General features: G+C 41.2%; 1 protein-coding gene across 5 annotated transcripts; it reads right to left on the bottom strand.

Moving 5' to 3' along the window:
• Positions 1–2,090: 2,090 nt before the first annotated feature.
• On the bottom strand, positions 2,091–9,821 carry LOC128894883 (SCY1-like protein 2). 5 transcript variants are annotated; one of them, XM_054156927.1, is made up of 18 exons: positions 9,399–9,821; positions 8,445–8,503; positions 8,138–8,301; positions 7,890–8,027; positions 7,598–7,801; positions 7,044–7,164; positions 6,864–6,947; positions 6,621–6,766; positions 6,324–6,454; positions 6,146–6,260; positions 5,788–5,933; positions 5,493–5,646; positions 5,177–5,417; positions 4,808–4,976; positions 4,551–4,723; positions 4,180–4,469; positions 3,437–3,708; positions 2,091–2,663 (listed from the first exon to the last, which is right to left on the bottom strand). In XM_054156927.1, the coding sequence occupies exons 3-17, from the start codon at positions 8,288–8,290 to the stop codon at positions 3,451–3,453; spliced, it is 2,523 nt and encodes an 840-aa protein (XP_054012902.1). In that variant the 5' UTR covers positions 8,291–8,301; positions 8,445–8,503; positions 9,399–9,821; the 3' UTR covers positions 2,091–2,663; positions 3,437–3,450. The 5 variants fall into 5 exon arrangements, with proteins under 5 accessions (XP_054012902.1, XP_054012906.1, XP_054012904.1 ...); XM_054156931.1 differs by having other exon boundaries at positions 3,553–3,708; positions 9,399–9,820; XM_054156929.1 differs by lacking the exon at positions 2,091–2,663 and adding an exon at positions 3,112–3,345.
• Positions 9,822–10,184: the final 363 nt, after the last annotated feature.

Below are 10,184 nucleotides of genomic sequence, written 5' to 3'. Positions count from 1 at the left end.
ACCCAGACCTGACCCAGACCTGACCCCAGACCTAACCCAGACCTAACTCAAAGGTAAACCTCTCAGAGATAACCCTCGCAGAGATTACTTCCGCAGAGATTACCCGCGCAAAAATAACCCACGCAGAGATAACCCTCGCAGACTAAAGATAAAAATAAAAATAAAAATAAAAATAAAAAAAGAGAAAGGAAATAAATATTAATTAATTCTATACGACGATTCATTCTTTTTTTCAGTTTTTTTTTTTTATTGTATCTGCTCAGAAATGAATACACAATTTTACCGATAAGATCGAAGAATTGGATCAAGAGTCTACAGAAAAAAATTTGTTATATATAGTCTGTTATTCGAATATCGTGACAAGAAATTCCATTTATTCTTTCGACACGTATGAGTGACATAAATCTATCCTGCACATTATTTATCGACGATTCATCGATCCACATGCAAATACGGAACATAACAACGAGAGTTAGTGACAACGACGATGACACTTTAACGGGTACGCTAGTTTTGCACGTACCTAGTCAGGGCACCTAAGATGGTCGTGATTCTCTTTCCCATAAGGCTTTAAACATGCTCTGATAGTTTCGTTAAAATTATTCCACTTAGGATATGAGATATTACACATACAACAGAGAATAATAGTGACAGAGGTGCCGTTTAAAAATTTGTTTGTCGCAAGAGCCGATGATAATGGCCGAACCCATTGTTGGGTATTACAAACGATACAACTACAGTTACATAGATACGAGTGTAGAAATTACCATCTAGCAGGTACGTATTAGAGAAGCGTTGTTCCCTCGAATCTCGATATCGATATCGATGCTTCGAAAGAATGATTGTCGTCTCCTGTTCGCGCGCGGTACGTACATAGTTGCATGATATGCGCGAACAGACCGCAAAGGAAAATTAACGAATGGCTCGCGACGTGTCAACGATCCATCGAGTCGGTGATACGGTGATGGCGATCGACACCAGACACTTTTCATTTGTTTTCTTTTTATCGTTAGAAAAAAATTGATCGAAATAACACCGGTGATGTAGGAAAAAGACGAACCATCGAATTTTCATAGACTTCTGGCTCGAATCGAAACCCGTCAACGAGCACTCGCTAAAGTTCAATGATTGTCCACGATTGTCCAGAATTGTTTACGCTCGTGATTCGAAATAATGGATGATAATTCCAAGAACGAACCTTAAGGACACTTGACTTGGTAAGGTTGCATGCCTGCGGAGCAACGGTTCCATCGATCGTATTTACTACATTTTAAAAAAACGTTAACACGCCTCCCCGACCCTTTCTTCGAACCGTATGTACGCGATATGAAATATTGCCCCACCAGCCTATGTAAAGAAAATTAAATATATAGTATATTATGAAAATATAATACTCGTGGTAACGTCGCAAGATCGCATTGAAATTTACAAATTGATATTCGTTGCAACAGCTTCTCGAGAATTAAACAACCGCTCGAGTTCTCTTATCCGCTTATTTCTCTTTCTCTGCATCTAACCAACGATAAGCCCGTTTCTAACCCTTTTTCTTTTTACGCTGATGCACGTCAACGCACCACCGACGAATTTCACACATAAACATATTAAATACCGATTCTACATACATACATACATACATACATACATACATGCATACATACATCTCTATCGTATCGAGGAAAATTTACAAGTCGCTCGAGGAACGCAAATGTTGCCAGGTGTATATACCCTTCGCGTACACCATTACGCGTACTTAGGAATGTGTACGTTTGATATGTATGGTTGACACAAGATACGCGCTATGTAAGTATACTATACAGACATCTATAGACTTTCATCGCGAGTTACAAACATTTACGTCCCATTTATAATTTTATCCAACTCGTAATCGTATCCAACCCTCATTGTTCAACCTTAACTTGCTTCTTCCATGTTTACTCGGTGTACGGTGGGTGTGTAGTACATTGGAAAACAGATGTTTTCTTTACATTTATGTAACGCGTGTCATTCTCGTACCTCGTCAACTTAACCCACTATATAACAGTTACATTCGAGCTATATAGCTGCTGCTATGCGATTACGTTCACAGGAAATTATTTTTTTTTTTTTTTTTTTTTTTTTACGCAACATTTGTAGTACACAACAATTGACATAAAGTTCTGAGATTGCGAATAAACTATCGCAGAAACAGAAAAAAGAAGAAAAGGTTCTCGCCGATCCAACCTCATCTTTGATTAGGCTACGATTACTTGAAAGTGTGCATAGGAAGGACGTAATGTAACGATACTTTCGATGCGTATAGAAGTACGCGGACGATACGCCTCTACTCTCTCGTATATACTTGGTACGATAGAATAGAAGAGCGGTGGTCGATACGTAGAAATGATACGAGCTACGATCGAGATTAGGCCATTTTATAATGTCTAGAAACCTTCGATCTCCAACGAAGAATATAAAAGTGTTGTTCGTTGGGAAACATTCTCATCGATGAATGTTTAGGCTACGTGTGCTCTCTCGGGAAACACGGATTGTCCTAGTTTGTATTTTCCTTCCTTGTTCGTTTCTTCGTTTGTCGCTTTCTTCGAGTATTATCACAAATACGCCGTCATTTCGGATCAAGTTTTAGTGGCGTCGAACTGGTCACGTTAACGTCTAAGAAACTGGTACTGTAACCAGATGCAACGTAACAACAATTACTTGACGCTCAACACCGAATCCACGAACAATTAATCACACGAATCATCGTCGACCGATCCATCTTCTCGATCGATCGATTCGACTCGCGTCTACTCGCTGGAGAATACTAACGCTTGGAAGTTGAAAACAATTTGTGTAAAGAAATACTAGGAATCGAGTGTTTCGATCATGTCGATCCATTGGTCGATTTAAAATTTAAAGAGGTATCGTGTACTTGGATTACGTAGTGTGATAGTCGGCAAGTAACGAAGGAAGGAAGAGTTGCGGTAAAAGCTAGAGGAGTATGTTATCGTTGTATCTCCGAAATGATAACCAACGCGCGTCGATCCGTGGAAATTCTCGTTCCGATGACAATTTCAACGGAACGCATTGATGAAAAGGAAAACAAATATTTATAAATGATAGTTTACTAAGAAAAAGAAAAAGAGAAAGACTGTAACAACTAAGCGTGAAAGAGAAAATATTTGGCCGTCCACGTAATCGAAACGGCCGCCTCCACGGTGTAACGTTTCTCTATTCCGGAAACCTTAATCTTTTCTCTCTGCATTGTTCTCCATCTTACCATCAGATACATTTGCGATTGCCGAATAAGGACTGACCAATATTTTCTGCATTCTAGGTAGCGATAGTAGATTACGATATTGCCAAGATCTGGAACGAAAGGGTAAAAAAGAAAAAAGAAAAAAGAAAAAAAAAGAACACGACGCGCGGCGACGATGGATAAGCTAGTGAATATCCTTACACTTTAACGAAGGGTCAGTGGGAAGGCTGTCCCGGTAGCTGGAGTAATGGACAAAGTGTTGGTGGTTGTAATGGTGGTCCATTGAGGTTGAGGCAGATTGGGGGTTGTTGTCTTACCATGCTCGTTCCGAATGTTCCGACCTGTTGAAGCAGCCCGGCGCCCTGCTGGGAGGACGTCGAGGAGACGGATGGACGTCTCGAGCTTCGTATACTGTTCATACTTGAATTGAGCAAATGTGGAACGCTGCTGCTGGTGATCGGCATGCCACCACCCTATCGAATTCACACACATATTGTTTATTCCGTTTTACTTATCGTTTAATCCACTACCGCGTATACGTAGCTATTATATGTACATACACATGTAGGATCCCAGAATCGTTTCGAAAAGAGAAAGCTTAACGAGCAAACCATACAGGCGTACCACCATATCCCGTAGTAACCTATTCAATTGTTATCTTTTTATCAAACTTTATCCACTTTTATTGATCCCACATATGTATACGTATCGACAAGTAAACACGCGACATTTAACCCTTTCCATATGGAAATTACGTACGTATATTCGATCGATGGTCGTTCTCGGTCAGAGAAAGAACCGTATCGAAAGGGTCGAGTATAATCGATACGATAACATGCAAAAATGAAAAATGAAAAATGAAAAATGAAAAATGAAAAATGAAAAAAGAACTTGTTGCAGTTTTTGGAGAAAAATATTGCTAGAACAAAGGCCAAGTACTATACCGTGGGAGGAGATAAATTTATACTCGATCCCCGACGATCTTGAGAACCGGTACTCGAGTGACGCCGGAACGCCAAGGTTCCAGCCGGTGTGCCACCAGGCGAACTTGCACACGACGGTGCTACTCGTATTTTCGGTGCCATCAGAGTATTGTCCGATAGACGTCTGTTTGGAAAAACATTGGCTACTCGGAGAAAGTTACTGTCGTTGTTCGACGAAGACCACCAAAACATGCCACTTATCGAATTCTTTCTCGCCATATTCTCGGCCGAAGCTGTCATCGATATGGAATCTGTACAACGAATAAAACCACCCATGTTTAACGATTCATGAAAATTCATCGAGACCAACGAAAGCCGATAATTCGTCTTACCGATACTACTCTTCCTGGCCATATCTTCGGCGGAAGAGGTTTTACGCTGTTCTATGCGTAGATTCGGTATATTAAAAGGCGGCACGTGTACGTTATCCGTACTATATTGATGTCGCAAGTTGCGATGATGATGTCTTTCCAAATTATCTAAAGTCAAGTGAGTTCTTTGATGTCTGTTTAATGAAAGGAAAAAAGTGTGATCGTTACCGAACCAGATTTCGTAATATTTTTCATCGAAAACAATTAAACAAGTTCACCTCTCTATAAGACAAAGCATATCCTGCAACACTTTCAACAGCAACTCGAATTGCTCGAGATTTAACGCAAGGTTGATTGTTTGAGGTAACAAACTCGGCATTGCCCGAGTTGCCATCCAACTCACCGATAGCCCATACTTTTTATCGGTTAACATTAATCTGTAAATTTCTGCCAAAATGTCAAATAACCATCGTTATTACCGTTATTATCGATCGATTAGTTGTTAATAAAAGTGACGAACAAAACGAAACGAAACGAAACGAAACGAAACGAAAATCTGATAGATGCGAGTGCTTTATTACATTGTACCATTTGTATGTATAGCGTCGTATATACATACATGTACATATACATATACGTATACTCACTTACAACCTGTACAATCACCTCAGGATCTTGTAACTTCACGTTAAACAATATCGGTAAAATGCAATCTATGACTTTTTGCTTTTCCAAGCGACTTAAAATGCAAGGAATCACGTTCAAAAGTGTCAGACAATCTATGGTACTTTTCTGAAAGGCTACAACTAATTTCGGCAGTATTATATTTCGAATTGCGTCGTCCTCTATGTACTGAGTCACATTCGACACAGCTACGAACGCCGCTGTCTGCGAAACAGAAATTACGCTATTCTTTCGTATATCAAGTATTTTTGATTCTTTATCGTTACGTTATCCACGCACCTGCACCTGAATTGTTGAATTCTCAAAAGACGTATACAACATTGGTAATACTTCCTTCTGCACGTATTCTCGAGGAGTTTTATTCAATATCAAATGCAATTTTTCCAACAGCGTTACCGTTCCTTGAATCGTTTTGCGATTCGCCAAAAGTAACCTACGACAAATCTCGTTACGCAAGCGTGCAACCGTAACTAAACAAGTACGTAGAAACGATACGCGCTTTCCACTTTCCAGACTCACGAGCTTACGATAGCTACAAATAAGTACATAGAGACACGTAGACGGTCGCGCTTACCGCAACGTTGGAAATAAGATCCGATCGTACTCCTCTTGAGTACTGTTCTGGACGATGTACAGCACAGGTTGTAGTACCGCGGATTGGACTTCTTGTCCTTCCAATTCGTTTTGTAAATACGTCCAAATATGTTGATACCACAATTTCTGTGAATGTTTAAACACGTGGGTCGATCTAGGTACCACGCGCGTATCGCGACAACTACGAAAGCTGTTTATTTGCGAGCCGTTAAATGTTCCGATCTGGTGGATCGATGAATCGATGGATCGATGGATCGATGGATCAACTTTCGTACTTTTCGATATACACGTCTACATACGTATCGATATCTGTGATATGTCTATCGCGTCGCGATTACCTTTGGGGTATAGGGCAAGATTTCCATTAGGGTAGTTGTGTAGAAATGCTCTTTTTGAACCACGTCTTTCATCTTACTTATGTCGAGAAATTGTAGTGCGTGGACCGGAGGGTCTCTGAAAAATAATCAAAGTCTTACCGGATTGCAAACATTCGTTTTTCAAGTAACCTTTACGTACTGAAAATATTTAATCATCGATAAAACCTGCGCTATAGGCCGATTATCTGGATCGACGTCCAATAGATGCGTAACGGCGTCCTGTAGAGGAAGCGGAATTACGGGCAATATCGCGGCGACTTTTTCCTTGAGCTGCGGTGCAACAGAACCAAAAATACCCCTTTGGGACCACGAAAGCAAAAGCGAAAGCGAAAGAGAAAGCAAAAGCGAAAGAGAAAACGCAACTCTTGGAAACAACCGTGTTTCCACCGAGAACATTTCTTTCGCAACCACACGAAAACAAAAGCTGCAAACAAACCTGCTCAATTTGCTTCAGATACTCTGAACAACTGTTATTTGCTTGGACAAGCGGCCGTCCCTGGTTGAAAATCGCGCATATAGTCATGCCGAAACTGTACATGTCGCTGTAAACGCTTCCCACCTTCTTTTGCTGAATCTCGGGAGCTACGGTCACGACACCATCATTTCTTTCTTACAAGAAACGCTTGCTTTCCAAACTTTGCCAATACCGACAGCATCGTGGTCTACGATATATGCTTACCTATATAGTCGAGATTCGGCTGTGCCATTTTTGGCACGTTACTGCTCCATGGTTGCAATGATATAAAACCATCGCCGAATTTTTCTACAAACAGGTACAAAGAAACAAACGAAATAATCGATAGAACACGACGTGACGCGACGAATCGAGAATCGAAAGCAAAAATAATGGACGACTCACCAAAAAATTCAAAGCCGGCCAACTTCCATGTACCGGTCTTGGTGATTATAATACTTGCAGGGCAAACATTTCTATGGAGAATTTTTGAAACTCCGTGCAGAAATAGCAGGGCCTCGGTAATCTAAAGCGAACAGACAAACTTAACAGAGATACGGATATGTATACTATTGTTATCAAAAAATTCCAAGACTCTTCAAATTTCCCTCTTTTCGCGGAAAAATTCCATTTTTCTAGCAAAATTTCAAACAAATTCTTTGCTGAATTCTTTCTATACATTCTGAAATGCCACTAAGAAGCACCTTTTTAGATTAAAAGAAACAAACGAATCTCAACGACTATTGCACATTTCAACATACAGTTTGACACACATGTCTCACAGAGTGCTAGCAAACTAACAAAAAGAACAAAGAAATTAAATCCTTTCGATAAGCGTACGCAATTTAAATGAAAAAGTGTTGCCGTTCGTGTTGATCACGGTAGTAAATATACCGATCGAAAGAACCAGAGGTGATCGAATCAAAGACGATAATTCAATCGATATGTAACCCTCTTACCTGCAATAGACCATACTTGATCTCGATATCTAACAAATTGTAATCTTTCGCGTAGGCGGCACGACTGCTGCTCGAAGAAATTTGTCTCGTTTGAGCATTTATGTGTTGCTGCTGCTCTTGATAGGCCAAAACATTGGCAAGACTTGCCAACACTGGCTCCGAAGCGAAAGCCAAAGTACTCATGTATTCGTTTACTTTGTATACCTGCGATTAAAGAAAAAATAACGATGGATTTGATGTTTAAAGGTGTAGTAGATGTTTAAAACGTGAGACATTCCAGCGTAATTCTAACCTGAAGGATTTTTGGATGAGGGAAACTTTCCAGTTGTTGTAGTCCATATCTTAAAATGTCCGTCACGCTTACTTTTTTACGCTTAAGTTTATTAGGCTTTTCGACCGATCTTTTGTCGAATAAAAATATCGATATTTCCTGCAATCGATCCAACGAATCGGTTGATAAATTGATAAACGTATCGAGACACCGACTACCGTATCTACACATGTATGCACCTACAACGTATCGCGTTACCGATACCTCACCTTTCCGTCCGCTTTCCTGCGTCCATCGTATATACGCCACGCGTTCTCCGGACCAGCTGTGGCCGACTGTTTTCCCACGTCGTATAAATTTTGCAACGGATCCGTCAGTAGAACATTCGGTATTTCGTTGCTCCGTTTCGACTTGGCAAACATAACGAGAAAATCTGAAAACGTTAATCCTGACCGTTCAGTCGATCACCTTCGATCGAATGTGTCCGTATATACCCTTGTACGTACTGTTGTACGTTTATATCTATGGCTATGTATACATGTAGTACACTTACTACCGCTCTTGTTCCTTGCGTACCTCGATTATCGTTCCTTTCCTCTTTCTACGATCGCTTTTAAGCTATTCGCTGAGCACACCTGCGGAAACAAAACGATCTAGTACCTAGACGAACCTTCGAAATCATTTGACCTCGTGCCGACATCGATCGTTGTTAAATACTGCTTAAACTTTTGTTTTTCACATCTCCTTCCGTCTCTTATAAATACATATGTAGATACTTTTCTTTACCGATTTTTATTCGTACCTCCGTACCATATGGCAACGCAAACATACGCGCAACGGTGTGTCGTACGTACGATCATTTCTTTACGATTGTATTTTATTCAACTGGATAGATGGAGATTGAATCCGGATACAGTTTCAATTCGCGTTAAAATTTGTCAAGAGATCTGAACGGTTGTTACACTCGTAAAACGCTCCATTCGTTCCTGTTTCTGTTTCTGTTTCTGTTTCTGTTTCTGTTCTTGTCAAGCTTAAATTCGACCACTTGTCGAGCATATCGAGATGAGGAAGACGCTCGTTGGAACAAACGGACCAACGGACGAACAAACGAACGCGCAAATGCCTGCCCCGTTCCAACGTACAAAAAACCTCTAAACCTTTCTATTATACGAATTAAATAACTGCCAAATTTTTATGCGAACGTTCCAACGAGTTAATCCTTTAAGCAAACTTAAGGATTTTCAAATGGTTAAAGAAACGATAAAGTCGGTCATCTCGAGATATCGTTCAAGGTCCATCCAAGGAATGGAACTGAGGAGCTATGCTCGATAACAGTTTAACGCATCCTGCGCCGGAGAAACTCGATCGATTCGTGTTTCGTCCAATTTGTCAGGAACTTGCTCGAAAAGACCATCTAAACTAATGTGTTAACGAACGCGGGCTATTAGAATAAATGAGACGAGAATAGAGAAAAACATGAATTCAGAACGCGAAAAGAACGAATGCAGTTGAAATCGAAGAATGGCTCACCTGTTGCGGACGATAACGCGGATCGTATACCTCTCGCGTAAAAGCAGCACTATATGCAGCACGAACAACCCGAAAGAAGGGTTGTGTGCGCCAAGGATAGTCTGCGGTAGCTCGGAGAACGCGCGCGCCGTTCAGGAACGCGCGAGAAATCCAAAGGAACGGCCGAACGTGAATTGATGCACGATTACAACACGGCAACCGCACCGCACCGCACCGCACCGCACCGAACCGCACCGCACCGAACCGAACCGCACCGAACCAAACCGAATCTACCGTCTATACAAATTGCGACGTGTCCTCTCTGTCCTCTGTCCTCTCGACAACCATCGCTGCTTACTCTCCTCCTGGGATTTTCTCGGGTCCTGTTCCGATAATTCTTGCCGTTTCAGGGGAGTATGACCCTCCAAATGCAACCCCATCTTTTTCTCGGATACTTACCTTCTACGTATCACGAAGCTAAAACGTTAGATGGCGCTATTTCAAATTGACGGTAGCTTATTTATTCGATCGACGTTACATTTGACCGAATCATCCAGTCATTTAAATACGATATCCAACGTATTGCTCGACGACTTTCATTTCAACGTTCTCGACGCGATGACACGTCATTGTTGACATACAAAGTACCGTTCCGCAAAGTCATCGATGCGAAAAATTTGCGATCAACTAGTTCAACAACCACGCATGCGTGAGCCCTGGTTCCGGCTCCTGGCTACAGCTTTGACTACGGTTTTGACCTCGGCTTCAGCTCCGGACCCGACCCGATCCCAACCCACTGACCTGGGA

This window comes from Hylaeus anthracinus, unplaced genomic scaffold (assembly GCF_026225885.1).
Source record: "Hylaeus anthracinus isolate JK02 unplaced genomic scaffold, UHH_iyHylAnth1.0_haploid 4, whole genome shotgun sequence".
In the NCBI taxonomy this organism is placed as follows: Eukaryota; Metazoa; Arthropoda; class Insecta; order Hymenoptera; family Colletidae; genus Hylaeus; species Hylaeus anthracinus.
The sequence above is the reverse complement of the archived record's forward strand: the minus strand, read 5'-3'. Positions and strand labels throughout refer to the sequence as shown.

Bases quoted from the DNA above. Each gene is read 5' to 3' on its own strand.
- LOC128894883 (XM_054156927.1), bottom strand. From the start codon at position 8,290: ATGTTTGCCAAGTCGAAACGGAGCAACGAAATACCGAATGTTCTACTG. The intron at 6,455-6,620 runs GTTTGTTTGCAG...GTTGCACCGCAG, and splicing joins ATCTGAAGCAAATTGAGCAG to CTCAAGGAAAAAGTCGCCGC. The intron at 5,418-5,492 runs GTGCGTGGATAA...TCTGTTTCGCAG, and splicing joins ATTCAACAATTCAGGTGCAG to ACAGCGGCGTTCGTAGCTGT.